This window comes from Cherax quadricarinatus, chromosome 2 (genome assembly GCF_038502225.1).
Source record: "Cherax quadricarinatus isolate ZL_2023a chromosome 2, ASM3850222v1, whole genome shotgun sequence".
Classification (NCBI taxonomy): domain Eukaryota; kingdom Metazoa; phylum Arthropoda; class Malacostraca; order Decapoda; family Parastacidae; genus Cherax; species Cherax quadricarinatus.
Window position 1 is genome coordinate 73,619,783 of NC_091293.1, and position 17,803 is coordinate 73,637,585.

At 44.4% G+C, this 17,803-nt stretch overlaps 1 protein-coding gene across 1 annotated transcript in view; it reads right to left on the reverse strand.

The window, feature by feature from the left end:
• Window positions 1-17,803, reverse strand: part of LOC128695773 (dipeptidase 1) — an 839,310-nt gene that overhangs the window by 180,526 nt on the left and 640,981 nt on the right. The window contains exon 6 of the mRNA XM_070088924.1: window positions 8,145-8,295. Coding sequence (XP_069945025.1) covers window positions 8,145-8,295 — 151 coding nt within the window. The remainder of the gene's footprint in view (window positions 1-8,144; window positions 8,296-17,803) is intronic.

Below are 17,803 nucleotides of genomic sequence, written 5' to 3' on the forward strand. Positions count from 1 at the left end.
GAAACTGTTGTATAGCCACATCAGGAGGAAGACAACAGTCAAAGACCAGGTGATCAGATTAAGGACAGAAGGTGGAGAACTCACAAGAAATGATCAGGAGGTATGTGAGGAGCTGAACAGGAGATTTAAGGAAGTTTTTACAGTAGAGACAGGAAGGGCTGTGGGAAGACAGAACAGAAGGGAACATCAAGAGGGAATATACCAACAAGTGTTGGATGACATACGAACAACTGAGGAGGAGGTGAAGAAGCTCTTAAGTGACCTTGACACCTCAAAGGCGATGGGACCGGACAACATCTCCCCATGGGTCCTTAGAGAAGGAGCAGAGATGCTGTGTGTGCCTCTAACCACAATCTTCAACACATCCCTTGAAACTGGGCAACTACCTGAGAAATGGAAGACAGCTAATGTAGTCCCCATATTTAAGAAAGGAAACAGAAACGAGGCACTAAACTACAGACCTGTGTCTCTGACATGTATTGTGTGCAAAGTCATGGAGAAGATTATCAGGAGGAGAGTGGTCGAACACCTGGAAAGGAACAAGATTATAAATGAAAACCAGCATGGGTTCATGGAAGGCAAATCTTGTATCACAAACCTCCTGGAGTTTTATGACAAGGTAACAGAAGTAAGACATGAGAGAGAGGGTTGGGTAGATTGCGTTTTCCTAGACTGCAGGAAGGCCTTTGACACAGTTCCCCACAAGAGATTAGTGCAGAAGCTGGAGGATCAGGCACACGTAAAAGGAAGGGCACTGCAATGGATAAGGGAATACCTGACAGGGAGGCAGCAACGAGTCATGGTACGTGAAGAGGTATCACAGTGGGCGCCTGTTACGAGCGGGGTCCCGCAGGGGTCAGTTCTAGGACCAGTGCTATTTTTGATATATGTGAACGACATGATGGAAGGAATAGACTCTGAAGTGTCCCTGTTCGCAGATGACGTGAAGTTGATGAGAAGAATTAAATTGGACGAGGATGAGGCAGGACTGCAAAGAGACCTGGAGAGGCTGGACATGTGGTCCAGTAACTGGCTTCTCGAATTCAATCCAGCCAAATGCAAAGTCATGAAGATTGGGGAGGGGCAAAGAAGACCGCAGACAGAGTATAGGCTAGGTGGACAAAGACTACAGACCTCACTCAGGGAGAAAGACCTTGGGGTGACCATAACACCGAGCACATCACCGGAGGCACACATCAACCAAATAACCGCTGCAGCATACGGGCGCCTGGCAAACCTGAGAATAGCGTTCCGATACCTTAATAAGGAATCGTTCAAGACACTGTACACTGTGTATGTTAGGCCCATACTGGAGTATGCAGCACCAGTCTGGAACCCACACCTGGTCAAGCACGTCAAGAAGTTAGAGAAAGTACAAAGGTTTGCAACAAGGCTAGTCCCAGAGCTCAAGGGAATGTCGTACGAGGAAAGGTTAAGGGAAATCGGACTGACGACACTGGAGGACAGAAGGGTCAGGGGAGACATGATAACGACATACAAGATACTGCGGGGAATAGACAAGGTGGACAGAGATAGGATGTTCCAGAGAGGGGACACAGGGACAAGGGGTCACAACTGGAAGCTGAAGACTCAGACGAGTTACAGGGACGTTAGGAAGTATTTCTTCAGTCATAGAGTTGTCAGCAAGTGGAATAGCCTAGCAAGTGAAGTAGTGGAGGCAGGAACCATACATAGTTTTAAGAAGAGGTATGACAAAGCTCAGGAAGCAGAGAGAGAGAGGATCCAGTAGCGATCAGTGAAGAGGCGGGGCCAGGAGCTGAGTCTCGACCCCTGCAACCACAATTAGGTGAGTACAATTAGGTGAGTACACACACACACACACACACACACACACACACACACACACACAACACACACACACACACACACACACACACACACACACACACACACACACACACACACACACACACACAGGGGGGTTTGTAAAAAAAAGAACCCGGCCAGTGGAAGTGACCTTCAAGGCAGAATCGACTCGGAACAGGATCCTGCAGGAGAAAGCACGATTAAGGGACATGCCGGCATACAGGAAGGTGTATCTCGACCGCGACAGAACACAAGAAGAAAGGCAGAAACTGAAAGAGATGGTACAAAGGCGAAAGGAGGAAAGAGAGGGGATGGAGAAGACAGACAGGAGATCCCAGACCCAGGAAGAAGATCAAATGCAGCCTCCCTCACAACTTCCTATAGAAGCCTTCCAACCAGGTCAACCCCAGTGCAACCAAACACTCTAAACCAAAACATCCATGCCACATCCAATGCCCCCACCCACTGCATTACAAACTCCACCCCAACAGCAACCACCCATAGTTCCTTTTCAGGTCTCCCACTTCCCCAACCCCAATACTCCTCCCAGATCACAGTCTTAGAAAAGAAGTTGAAGGTGTTGTATACAAATGCAGATGGAATAACAAATAAGTATGAGGAGTGGCACGAAAGAATCAAGGAGACATCCCCAGACATAATAGCACTCACAGAAACAAAACTCACCAGAATAATAACAGATTCAATCTTTCCATCCGGATATCAAATCCTCAGGAAAGACAGAGGGAGGAGAGGGGGAGGAGGCGTTGCACTGCTCATTAAAAACCAGTGGGGTTTTGAGAAAATGGAAGGAATGGATGGCACGGGCGAAAGGGGCTACTTAGTAGGAACAATCCAGTCAGAGGGACATAAGGTGATAATTGCAGTAATGTACAACCCACCACAGAATTGCAGGAGGCTAAGAGAAGAAAACAATGAGAGCAACAGAGCAATGGTCGACACACTAGCCGAGGTGGCCAGGAGAGCACACATGGGGGGAGCAAAGTTACTAGTTATGGGTGATTTCAATCACAAGGAGATTGACTGGGAAAACCTGGAGCCCCATGGGGGTCCCGAAACATGGAGAGCCAAGATGATGGATGTGGTACTGGAAAGCCTCATGCATCAACATGTTAGAGACACTACCAGAGAGAGAGGAGAGGATCAACCAGCAAGACTGGACCTTGTATTCACCTTGAGTAGTTCGGACATCGAGGATATCATGTATGAAAGGCCCCTGGGAGCTAGTGATCATGTGGTTCTGTGCTTCGACTACATAGTTGAGCTTTAAGTGGAGAGAGTAGCAGGAATAAGGAGGGAAAAGCCAAACTACAAAAGGGGGAACTACTCAGGCATGAGGAACTTACTTCAAAACATTCAGTGGGAGAGGGAACTGACAGGAAAACCAGTACAAGATATAATGGACTATGTGGCAGGAAAATGCAAGGAGGCAGAGGAGAGATTTGTTCCCAAGGGAAACAGAAATAATGGGAAGAACAGAACGAGTCCTTGGTTCACCCAAAGGTGTAGGGAGGCAAAAACTAGGTGTACTAGAGAATGGAAAAGGTACAGAAGACAGAGAACTCAGAAAAATAAAGAGATTAGCCGAAGAGCCAGAAACGAATATGCACAGATAAGAAGGGAGGCTCAGCGACAATATGAAAATGACATAGCATCGAAAGTCAACACTGACCCGAAGCTGTTGTACAGCCACATCAGGAGGAAAACAACAGTCAAGGGGCAGGTAATCAGACTGAGTAAGGGTGATGGAGAATTCACAAGAAACGACAGAGAGGTATGTTAGGAGCTCAACACGAGATTTAAAGAAGTATTTACAGTGGAAAGCAGTAGGACTCCAGGAAATCAGAACAGGGTGGTACACCAGCAAGTGCTGGATGAGGTACATATAACCAAGGAGGAGGTGAACTTGACACCTCAAAGGCGGTGGGACCAGACAACATCTCTCCGTGGGTCCTTAAAGAGGGAGCAGAGATATTGTGTATTGTGTGCCATTAACAAAGATCTTCAAAACATCATTTAAAACTGGGCAACTCCCTGAGGTATGGAAGATGGTAAATGTAGTCCCAATTTTTAAAAAGGGAGACAGACCTGAGGCACTAAACTACAGACCTGTATCACTAACGTGTATAGTATGCAAGGTCATGGAGAAGATCATCAGGAGGAGAGTGGTGGAGCACCTGGAAAGAAACAAGTGTATAATTGACAACCAGCACGGTTTCCGGGAAGGAAAATCCTGTGTCACGAACCTACTAGAGTTTTATGACAAGGTGACAGAAGTAAGACAAGAGAGAGAGGGGTAGATCGACTGCATTTTTTTTGGACTGCAAGAAGGCCTTCGACACAGTTCCTCAAAAGAGGTTACTGCAAAAGCTAGAGGATCAGGCACACATAACAGGAAAGGCACTGCAATGGATCAGAGAATACCTGACAGGGAGGCAACAACGAGTCATGGTACGTGACGAGGTATCAGAGTGGGCGCCTGTGACAAGCGGGGTTCCACAGGGGTCAGTCCTAGGACCTGTGCTGTTCTTGGTATATGTGAACGACATAACGGAAGGGATAGACTCAGAAATGTCCATGTTTGCAGATGATGTGAAGTTAATGAGAAGAATAAAATCGGATGAGGATCAGGCAGGACTACAAAGAGACCTGGACAGGCTACAAGCCTGGTCCAGCAACTGGCTCCTTGAGTTTAACCCTGCCAAATGCAAAGTCATGAAGATTGGGGAAGGGCAAAGAATACCGCAAAAAAATATAGTTTAGATGGCCAAAGACTGCAAACCTCACTTAAGGAAAAAGATCTGGGGGTGAGTATAACACCGAGCATATCTCCCGAGGCGCACATCAATCAGATAACTGCTGCAGCATACGGGCGCCTGACAAACCTACGGATAGCGTTCTGATACCTCAGTAAGGATTCGTTCAAGACTCTGTATACCATTTACGTCAGGCCCATACTGGAGTATGCAGCACCAGTTTGGAATCCACACCTAGTCAAGCACGTCAAGAAATTAGAGAAAGTGCAAAGGTTTGCAACAAGACTAGTCCCAGAGCTACGGAGATTGTCCTACGAAGAAAGGTTGAGGGAAATCGGCCTGGCGACACTGGAGGACAGGAGGGTCAGGGGAGACATGATAACGACATATAAAATACTGCGCGGAATAGACAAGGTGGACAAAGACGGGATGTTCCAGAGAAGGGACACAGACACAAGAGGTCACAATTGGAAGTTGAAGACTCAGATGAATCAAAGGGATGTTAGGAAGTATTTCTTCAGTCAGGCCGTGGAATAGCCTAGAAAGTGATGTAGTGGAGGCGGGAACCTTACATAGTTTTAAGGCGAGGTATGATAAAGCTCATGGAGCATGGAGAGAGAGGACCTAGTAGCAATCAGCGAAGAGGCTGGGCCAGGAGCTATGAATCGACCCCTGCAACCACAAATAGGTGAGTACACACACACAAACGCACACAAACACGAACACACACACACACGAACACACACACACACACACACACACACACACACACACACACACACACACACACACACACACACACGAAGAGGCGGGGCCAGGAGCTAGGACTCGATCCCTGCAACCACAAATAGGTGAGTAAATAGGTGAGTACACACCATTATCAATGATGTTATATAACGATAAACTTGTTAAAAGGCCACAATACAGTTTATGAAATATTATAGGAAGAAAATGTGATTGTCAAGACACTGAAATATTATCTGGAGAGGATGAGCTCAGATGCGCTAGAAGTTCGCTCTTGACTCGTTATATTAAGAAAGAGGGGAAGAAAATGCTAGGTAGAAACAGAGGCGCTGTCTCTACACACGAAGATTGAGAATTACAAAACTTCTCAAAAGCTACAGACTTTCCGGAGAACGAAAAGGAACACTGTCATTGTGGTACAGCAGTATGGTCGTCGGGCAGCCTCGAGTACACTGTAAACAGCTACTAGTTAAAAACATCAGCTAATCAGGGTTGACCTCCAGACAACCTGGCCTCATACCTACGCTCTAATCTGGAGGACAGTCCCTCACTAGCTCTGGTTGATTATAAATACTATATTTTCTAATATGCTATCTGACTACATTGCTGCTCTGTTGTACACTCTGCAAGCACTGTAAATTATGGTGTTGGGAAAATACAGGTAGTCATAAAGCTCCCTTTGGTGTTTGCCTTTGCCTCCATTACTCCTTGATCATTCCTCTACAGGTGACTTGTCCTACGGCCAGGTACTACAAGCCTTCTAATTGTACCTGTGTTCATAATACTATTAAAGCCACTTATTCTCTCCTGGATGGAATACTGCAAACCTGGAGAATGTGTGAAGAATCTTTAGTGCTCACACAAGTTACTGGGAACTTTTGAAGCCCTTCGACCTGCGTCCCTTGGAATGTTGATAGGAGAGATATACAATAAACTAAACCTGGACAGCGCTTTAGGGATTGGTCCCAAATCTACACACTTGAATCATTCACCATGAAAGGAAGAGGCTCTGCAGATGATGCAAAATAATCCCCCGTGCATCACACACACATACACACACACACACACACACATTCCCTTAAAGAGGGAGCAGAAATGCTGTGTGTACCACTAACCACAATCTTCAACACATCCCTTGAAACTGAGCAACTACCTGAGGTATGGAAGACGGCAAATGTTGTTCCCATATTTAAAAAAAGGAGACAGAAAAGAGGCACTAAACTATAGACCAGTATCATTGACGTGTATAGTATGCAAAGTCATGGAGAAGATTATCAAGAGGAGAGTGGTGGAGCACCTGGAACGGAACAAGAGTATAAACGCCAACCAGCACGGATTCACGGAAGGCAAATCCTGTGTCACAAATCTACTTGAGTTTTATGATAAAGTAACAGAAATGAGACACGAGAGAGAGGGGTGGGTTGATTGCATCTTCTTGGACTACAAGAAGGCCTTCGACACAGTTCCTCACAAGAGATTAGTGCAGAAGCTAGAGGATTAGGCGCATATAACAGGAAGGACACTGCAATGGATCAGAGAATACCTGGCAAGGAGGCAACAACTAGTCATGGTACGTGATGAGGTATCACAGCGGGTACCTGTGACAAGCGGGGTCCCACAGGGGTCGGTCCTAGGACCAGTGCTATTTTTGGTATATGTGAATGACATGATGGAAGGGTTAGACTCAGAAGTGTCCCTGTTCGCAGATGATGTGAAGTTAATGAGGAGAATTAAATCAGATGAGGATCAGGTAGGACTTCAAAGAGACCTGGACAGGCTGGACACATGGTCCAGCAACTGGTTCTCGAATTTAATTCCGCCAAATGCAAAGTCATGAAGATCGGGGAGGGGCAAAGAAGACCACAGACGGAGTATAGGCTAGGTGGCCAAAGACTGCAAACCTCGCTCAAGGAGAAAGATCTTGGGGTGAGTATAACACCGAGCACGTCTCCGGAAGCACACATCATCCAGATAACTGCTGCAGCATATGGGCGCCTGGCAAACCTGAGAATAGCGTTCCGATACCTTAGTAAGAATCGTTCAAGACACTGTACACCGTGTACGTCAGGCCCATACTGGAGTATGCAGCACCTGTTTGGAACCCGCACTTGATCAAGCACGGCAAGAAACTAGAGAAAGTGCAAAGGTTTGCGACAAGGTTAGTTCCAGAGCTAAGGGGAATGTCCTACGAAGAAAGGTTAAGGGAAATCGGCCTGACGACACTGAAGGACAGGAGGGTTAGGGGAGACATGATAACGACATACAAAATACTGCGTGGAATAGACAGGGTGGACAGAGACAGGATGTTCCAGTGAGGGGACACAAAAAGAAGGGGCCAAAATTGAAAGTTGAAGACCCACATGAGTCAAAGGGATGTTAGGAAGCATTTCTTCAGTCATAAAATAGTCAGAAAGTGAAATAGCCTAGCAAGTGAGGTAGTGGAGGCAGGAACCATATATAGCTTTAAGATGAGGTATGATAAAGCTCATGGAGCAGGGAGAGAGAGGACCTAGAAACAATCAGTGAAGAGGCGGGGCCAGGAGTTGAGTCTCGACCCCTGCAACCACAATTAGGTGAGTACAATAAGGTCAGTACATAGACACACACACACACACACACACACACACACACACACACACACACACACACACACACACACACACACACACACACACACACTCACACGCACACACACACACACACACACACACACACACACACACACACACACACACACACACACACACACACACACACACACACACACACACACACACACACACACACACACACACTCACCAGGGAGTGTTGCAGGCGTGGGTGAGGGTGAGGTAACGGACCCCAAGCTCGTACATCATCCTCAGAGAGCCGAAGCTGTTGCTGATGCCGTGACCTCCCTCGATAGCGATCAGACTGGCGATCTTGCCCTTCTTAAACACCGTCTTGATGTCTGCAACCAAGGAACAACAAGTTTGGTGAAAGAAACAACAGACGTGGAAAAAAGTCAAAGGATTGATACGAAGAGAAACTGGTTGAGTAAGACGCATGTGCAACTTTCAGGTATTTTTATCCCCCCAAACTTTTCGCCGTCAAAGCAAACTTCTTCAGTCGAATACAGAGGTGACTAGGCATGAATATAACAGAGGCAGTGAAGAAGTTGATATGACCACCTCAAAACAACTTCAAGGTTGTGGCGCTGGTTACATTTTCTTCACCTCTCCACTTCTCTCTCCATATTTAGTCAAATCTGTATTTGACTGGAGAAACTTACTAAATAGGCGAAACGTATCGGAAACAAAGAAACATAACTATTGGGCATGTGTCTCACTAATCCATCATCGATGCTTTACATCATTATTATAATAATACGAAGAGATGTAATTGCATGGTTGATATAAATTTAGAGAGAGGGTTGACAGCAACCAGAAAGAGAGACGATTGGTTCATTGCAAATACGGAAGAGAATTTTCTGATTGATTAAAATATACGGAAGATAGAAGGATGAATGATAATGAAAAATACGACTCATCGATTGAGTGATGAGATGTTCTATTGGAACAGAAACAGGTGAATGATTACTTGATAAAAGTTACATTGGTCATGGGAACAATGTAGTGTAACTTCCACCACTGGACGAGGGAACATGATAGCCGTTTTTTCTACGCCCATGAATATGTAGGAACAAGATAGCGTGACTTTCTACCAGTGTGTACGTGGGAACAAGATAGTGTGACTTTCTACCGGTGTGTACGTGGGAACAGAACGTGTGACTTTCTACTAGTGTGTACGGGGGAACAAGATAGTGTGACTTTATACCAGTGTGTACGTGGGAACAAGATAGTGTGACTTTCTACCAGTGTGTATGTGGGAACAAGATAGTGTGACTTTCTACCAGTGTGTACGTGGGAACAAGATTATTTAGAATGTAGTGTCTGTAACCATGTTAGAGACCATCTCCAACACCTGCCACCACACCTGTCTCCACACCTGCCACCACACCTGCCACCACACCTGCCACCACGCCTACCAACACACTTTCCTTCACGCCTGCCACCACATCTGTCACCACACCCACCAACACACTTGCCACCACACCTGCCACTTCACCTACCAACACACTTGCCACCACACCTGAACACAACATCGGCCGCAACACCTGCCTTCACACCTGTCACCACACCTACCACCACACCTGCCACCACACCTACCACCACACTTACCAATACACCTACCACTACACTTGTCAACACACCTACCACCACACTTGCTACCACACCTACCACCATACTTGTCAAAACACCTACCACTACACTTGTCAACACACTTACCACCACATTTGTCACCACACCTACCATCACACTTGTCGACGCACCTACCACTACACTTGTCACCACACCTACCACCACACTTGTCAACACACCTTCCACTATACTTGTCACCACACCTACCACCACACTTGCCACCACACCTACCTCCAAAGTTGTCAACACACCTACCACCACACTTGTCAACACACCTACCACCACACTTGTCAACACCCCTACCACCACATTTGTCACCACACCTACCACCACACTTGTCAACACACCTTCCACTATACTTGTCACCACACCTACCACCACACTTGCCACCACACCTACCACCAAAGTTATCAACACACCTACCACCACACTTGTCAACACCTACCACCACACTTGCCAACACATCTACCACCACACTTGTCAACACACCTACCACCACACTTGCCAATACACCTACCACAACACCTGCTTCAACACCTGCCACCATCAATGATACCACACATGCCACCCAAAAAGTTTCTTTTCTTATGCCAAACCCAAGTTGAGAATAACATCCAGTATTGGGCCCCTATATAGACGAGATAGCTCCTACACCTATGACAGCAAGGAAATGAGTGAGTTACTTAACTCCCAGTATGACTCAGTTTTTAGCGGACCTAAATGAATTTTTTATGACCGAGACTCAGAATTTGGTAGATTGAAATTTATCTGATATTATCCTAACATTACATGACTTCGAAAAGGCGAGAAATGACATGCTCATCCACTCTGCCCCAGGCCCAGACTCGTGGAACTCCGTGTTCATCAAGAACTATAAGAAGCCCCTATCACATGCTTTTAGCATTCTATGGAGAAGAAGCATGGACACATGGATTATCCAACAGCAGCTAAGAACAACAGACATAGCCCTACTCCACAAAGGAGGCAGTACAGCAATATCAAAGACCTACTTACACAACCCAGGGCAACATGGGTTTAGAGCAGATCGCTCCTGCCTGTCCCAACTACTGGACCACTATTACAAAGACCTGGATGCTCTTGAAGACAAACAAAACGCAGATGTAGTATACACAGACTTTTTGCGAATGCATTCGACAAGTGCGACCACGGCGTAGTACCGCACAACATGCGTGATAAAGGAATAACAGGAAAAGTTGGTAAATGGATCTATAATTTCCTAGTAAACAGAGTAAAGTCTGAGACGGCTACAGTGAAAAGTTCTGTTCCACAAGGCACAGTACCTGCCCCCATCCTGTTCCACATCCTAATATGTGACATAGACAGGGAAGTAAGCCGCAGCACCGTGTTTTCCTTCGCAGATAACGCTCTAAATTGCATTAAGTGTCCTCCTTTGAAGACACTGCAAGACTCCAGGCGGACATCAACCATATCTTTAAATGAGCAGCAGAAAGCGATGTGAAGGTCAATGAGAAATTTCAATTACTCCGATTTGGAAAAACGAGAGAAAATTAAAATTATATAGGAGTATAAAACAAATTCCAACCATGCAATACGGCGATAAACTAGTGTAAAAGACCTGAGAGTGATAATGTCAGAGGATCTCGCATCTAAAGACCACAACATTGTATCAATCGCATCTGCTAGAAAAATGACAGGATGGATAATGAGAATCTTCAAAACTAGGGATGCCAAGCCAATGATGACACTCTTCAGGTCACATGTTCTATCTAGGCTGGAATATTGCTGCACGCTAACACTGTATTTCAAGGCAGGTGAAATTACTAGCCTAGAATATGTACAGAGAACCTTCACGGCACACAAAAGTACTTGGGACGGTTGAAGTTCCTCGACCTGTACTCACTAGAACACAGGCGGGACAGATACATGATTATATACACTTGGAAAATGCTAGAAGGATTAGCACCAAATTTGCACACGAGAATCCCTCTCTATGAAAGAAAAAGGCTTGTTAGGCGATTCAACATTACCCCAGTGAAAAGCAGGGGCGCCACTAGCACAATAAGACACAACACAATAAGTGTCAGGGGCCAATGACTATTCAACTGCCTCGCAACATCCGTAAAAGGAATTACCAATAGACCCTTGGCTGTCTTCAAGAGGGCTCTGAACGGGCACCTAAAGTCAGTGCCTGATCAACCAGGCTGTGATTCGTACGTCGGTTTACGGGCAACCGACAGTAATAGCCTGGTTGATCAGGCCCTGATCCACCATGAGACCTGGTCACAGATCAGGTTGCGGGGGCGTTGACCCCCGAAACCCTCTCCACGTATTCCAAGTATACATCGGCCACAACACCTGCCATCACATCTGCCACCACACCTGCCACACTTGCTATCACAACTATCCCCCTACACCTACCATACACCTGCCTCCACACTTACTACCACACCTGCCACCACACCTGCCACTACACCTGCCACCACACCTGCCACCACACCTGACATCACACCTATCTTACAGCTATCTGTCTTACAGTGCTAGATAATTCTCCTTCACCCACATATCCGTCTGACGGTGACAGATGTTGTCTTATAGTGCCAGATAATTGTTTCACGATGATAGATATGCCTCGAAGATATATATATGTATATATATATACATATATATATATGCAAAACAACCACTCTGAAAGAATAGAGAAAATCCAAGCGCTTTCGTGACTACTCACATTATCAGTTCCTTGATAATGTGAGTAGTCACGAAAGCGCTTGGATTTTCTCTATTCTTTCAGAGTGGTTGTTTTGCATATTCTGAAATCACCTGTTTACTGTGATCTTATTGCACATATATATATATATATATATATATATATATATATATATATATATATATATATATATATATATATATATATATATATATATATATATATATATATATATGCATATAAACAGAGAGAGAGAGAGAATGTGTGTGTTTGTGTGTGTGTGTGTTTGTGTGTCTGGGTGTGTTTGTGTGTGTGTGTGTGTGTGTGTGTGTGTGTGTGTGTGTGTGTGTGTGTGTGTGTGTGTGTGTGTGTGTGTGTGTGAGAGAGAGAGAGAGAGAGAGAGAGTGCGTGTGTGTGTGTGTGTGTGTGTCTTACAGTGCCAGATACGTCTCCCAGTACCACATATCTCTCTCACGGTGCCAGATATTTGTCTCCCGGTGCCTGATTCGTCACACGATGCCAAATATCTGGCAGTCTTGTGAATTCTTATTCCCATCCATTTTCCTTTCTTGGCGGGTGTAAGATCTGGATAAACACTTGTTGATGATATGAATATTGTGGGTTACAAAACCTTTGATTTTTCTCCAGTAATCGGAGGTTCGAGCTTCAGTGTTTTCCGATTGCTACCGTGTTTTCCGGCATATAAGGCGCAGGAATATATAAGACTTGTATCGTTACCTTACTAAACAACTGCTAAAGCGTAACTCAAAGCCTGATCTTGCATATAAGACGCAGGCTGATTTTCCAAGACATTTTTGTGAAGAAAATAGTGACCCTTATATGCCAGAAAATGCAGTGTTAATATTCTCTGATATTTTATTTTATCTTCTTCGTCTCTCTCTCTCTCTCTCTCTCTCTCTCTCTCTCTCTCTCTCTCTCTCTCCCTCTCTCTCATTTATGCCTGAGTTTTTACAGAGGTGGGTTAACCCTACCTATAATGACAAGATCTCTAGTGTTATTTAGCTCAGCTTACTTGAAAGCATTATCCACCATTACCTTTATTTGATTTTTATTGTTATGAAATGTACAAATAGGAAACAGAACGAGGTTGGAGCCAGATGTCGGCCAGGGATTTCATTTCTCAACTGACTATACGACCTTGTTCCGGACTCGAGTAGTCTTGGTATGAATGATCTCAGATGAAGTGATGTTCTTGAGAAAAGTACAGCCAGATTATAGTTGCTGTTTGCTGCCCGTTTTGTGGTATGGAAATTGTCGTCTTGTCCACGGATTGGAACCAAATGAGGTACATTAATATTATCTGCCTTGTACAAAGCTCACCCACCTCTCTCTTACCTTTATACCTTTGAAGAGTTTCGAGAGTTTTACTACTTTTGGAGCCCCGCCATGGGCCAGGCTCGTCTGGTGCTTGCCTGGTCAACCAGGCTGCTGCTGCTGCAGGCCCGCTGCCCCACATATCCATCACAGCCTGGTTGATCAGGCACCTGGTGAAGATACTTGACCAGTTTCCTCTTGAAGGCTTCTACACTTGTTCCAGCCGTGCTTCTGATATCTTCTGGTAATATGCTGAATAGTCAGGGACCCCTAATGTTGATACAGTGTTGCCTTATTGTCCCCACTGCACCCTGTTCCACACTGGGTTTATTTTGCACTTCGTCCCATATCTCTCACCCAAGTATGTTATGGCAGTGTGCAGAGTTGGGACCAGGCCCTCGAGTACTTTCCAGATATATATTATCATGTATCTCTCCTCGCTCTATTGAGTACATGTTGATGACTTTAAGGTATTCCCAGTTATTTAGGTGCTTTACTGGCTCAATGTGAGCGTAAACGATATCTTTATTTGTTCCAGCTCTGATATTTCTCCTGCTCTAAACGGGGCCATCAGCACTGAGCAGTATTCTAAATGAGGGAGCACTAGCGATTTGAAGAGTGTCACCAATGGCATTTCCCTTGTTTTAAAAGTTCTCAATACCCATCCCGTCATCCTTCTGGCTGTCGTGATCTTTGTCTTGTTATGGTCTTTAAAAGAAATGTCAGCTGACATATTTATTCCCAGGTCTTACACGTGTTCCTTACGTTCTATTTGGTGATCCTCTTGAGTTTTTGAATATAGTGCTCCTTTTGAGTTCTTCATTCTTTCCATACCTAAGCAGCTGGAACTTATCACCAATGAACGTCATGTTGTTCGTCACTGCCAACTGGAAAACTCTGCTTATGTCTTCCTGTAATTTTTCAGTGTCATCTACCGTAGTGACTTTCATGCTTATTTTAGTGTCATCTGCAAATGATGATATAAAAGTGTGACGGGTGTTTTTATCTATGTCTGCTATGAGGATGATAAACAGCAGAGGTGCCAGGACAGTGTTCTGTGTGATAGGAACCCGAGAATCCTTCTGCCTACCTTCCCCAGATTTCAACATTGTTCCATACATTCTTACCACTGCTCCAGCAATACTGTCATAGTGCCTAGAGACCATCATCATTTGTGTTTCCTTAGAATCAAATATAAACTGCCATCGCTTTCCCAATTTCCCAAGGCTGGTATAACTTTAAGATGGTGATTGATGTAGCTCAGAACAGCTGGTATTCGTTTATTCTCTATCTGTCTGTCCGTTTCTCTCTCTCTCTCTCTCTCTCTCTCTCTCTCTATCTCTCTCTCTCTCCCTCTCTATCTATCTATCTATCTATCTATCTATCTATCTATCTAAGTATCTATCTCTCCGACTCTGCCTCTTGATCTCATACAAGGAAACAAATAAACAGAAAGTTAAATACCTTCATGTATACTAGAGAGACAAAGTCACTAACTTTTCTTCATGGGAGTAAGTAAGCAAAAAGTTCATAATTAAAATCAGAAAAGTATTAACAACATAAAAATGACTCCCTGAGCTTCACTTTCTCCAAAGTTGTTCTGATTAACCAGCTGGTTTTTTCTGATTAACCAGCTGGTTTTTCTGATTAACCAGCTGGTTTTTCTGATTAACCAGCTGGTTTTTTCTGATTAACCAGCTGGTTTTTCTGATTAACCAGCTGGTTTTTCACTCTAAGGAAATTCACTCACGTGAACCAGCTTTTCCTGTTCGTCCTGGTTCCACACAAACTATTTTTCTTCCCTCTTTTTCCCAGGTTCTCTCATAAAATAGTTTTTAGAGGTTGAAATTTTATGACTTTAGCGGTGATATTATTTCAGTTTTCTATTGTGATTTAAATATTTTAACTTTATTTCATTAGCTAATGTTTCATCATTGGCTATATATATATATATATATATATATATATATATATATATATATATATATATATATATATATATATATATATATATATATATATATACTACAAATTCGTAAAGGTAGGTTTGGTTAGGTTAGGTTAGGTTAGATTTGGTTAGGTTAGGTTAGGTTAGGTTAGGTATGGTTGCGTTAGGTTAGGTTAGGTTAGGTTAGGTTAGGTTAGGTTAAGTTTGGTTAGGTTAGGTTAGGTTAGGTTAGGTTAGGTTAAGTTAGGTTAGGTTAGGTTAGGTTAGGTTAGGTTAGGTTAGGTTAGGTTAGGTTAGGTTAGGTTAGGTTAGGTTAGGTTAGGTTACACCTGGAAAATCCTAGAGGGACTAGTACCGAACTTGCACACGAAAATCACTCACTACGAAAGCAAAAGACTTGGCAGACGATGCACCATCCCACCAATGAAAAGCAGGGGTGTCACTAGCACGTTAAGAGACCATACAATAAGTGTCAGGGGCCCGAGACTGTTCAACTGCCTCCCAGCACACATAAGGGGGATTACCAACAGACCCCTGGCAGTCTTCAAGCTGGCACTGGACAAGCACCTAAAGTCAGTTCCGGATCAGCCGGGCTGTGGCTCGTACGTTGGTTTGCGTGCAGCCAGCAGCAACAGCCTGGTTGATCAGGCTCTGATCCACCAGGAGGCCTGGTCACAGACCGGGCCGCGGGGGCGTTGACCCCCGGAACTCTCTAGGTTAGGTTAGGTTAGGTTTGGTTAGGTTAGGTTTGGTTAGGTTAGGTTAGGTTAGGTTAGGTTAGGTTAGGTTAGGTTTGGTTAGGTTAGGTTAGGTTAGGATAGGTTATGTTTGGTTAGGTTAGGTTAGGTTAGGTTAGGTTAGGATAGGTTTGGTTAGGTTAGGTTAGGTTAGGTTAGGTTAGGTTAGGGTAGGTTAGGGTAGGTTTGGTTAAGTTAGGTTAAGTTAGGTTAGGATAGGTTAGGTTAGGTTAGGGTAGGTTTGGTTAGGTTTGGTTAGGTTAGGTTAGGTTAGGTTAGGATAGGTTTGGTTAGGTTTGGTTAGGTTTGGTTAGGTTAGGTTAGGTTTGGTTAGGTTAGGTTAGGTTAGGTTAGGTTAGGTTAGGTTAGGTTAGGTTAGGTTTGGTTAGGTTAGATTAGGTTAGGTTAGGTTAGGTTAGGTTAGGTTTGGCTTGGTTAGGTTAGGTTAGGTTAGGTTTGGTTAGGTTAGGTTAGGTTAGGTTAGGTTAGGTTAGGTTAGGTTTTGTTAGGTTAGGTTAGGTTAGGTTAGGTTAGGTTAGGTTAGGTTAGGTTAGGTTACGTTAGGTTAGGTTAGGTTAGGTTAGGTTAGGTTAGGTTAGGTTAGGTTAGGTTAGGTTAGGTTAGGTTACGTTAGGTTAGGTTAGGTTAGGTTAGGTTAAATTTGGTTAGGTTAGGTTAGGTTAGGTTAGGTTAGGTTAGGTTAGGTTAGGTTAAGTTAGGTTAGGTTAGGTTAGGTTAGGTTAGGTTAGGTTAGGTTAGGTTTGGTTAGGTTAGGTTAGGTTAAGTTAGGTTAGGTTAAGTTAGGTTTGGTTAGGTTAGGTTAGATTAGGTTAGGTTAGGTTAGGTTAGGTTAGGTTAGGTTAGGTTAGGTTAGGTTAGGTTAGGTTAGGTTAGGTTAGGTTAGGTTAGGTTAAGTTTGGTTAGGTTAGGTTAGGTTAGGTTAGGTTAGGTTAGGTTAGGTTAAGTTTGGTTAGGTTAGGTTAGGTTAGGTTAGGTTAGGTTAGGTTAGGTTAGGTTTGGTTAGGTTAGGTTAGGTTAAGTTAGGTTAGGTTAAGTTAGGTTTGGTTAGGTTAGGTTAGGTTAGGTTAGGTTAGGTTAGGTTAGGTTAAGTTTGTTAGGTTACGTTAGGTTAGGTTAGGTTAGGTTAGGTTAGGTTAGGTTAGGTTAGGTTAGGTTAGGTTAGGTTAGGTTAGGTTAGGTTAGGTTAGGTTAGGTTAGGTTAGGTTAGGTTAGGTTAGGTTTGGTTAGGTTAGGTTAGGTTAGGTTAGAGTTGACGAGTGAAGGGAAACGTGAGGGGTGACGAGCGAGGCGAAAGATGTAAGGTGTTAGGACAAATGGGGGACGTGTGACGGGTGACAAGTGAGGAGTGACATGTCAAGAGTGACGGAGTGACGTGTGTGGAGTGATATGCTCGGTGTGACGTGTGTGCAGTGACATTGTACAGGATGACGTGTGAGAGGTGAAGACTGGGAGGGCTGGGGGAGGGAAGAGGAGAGGGTGGGAGAAGA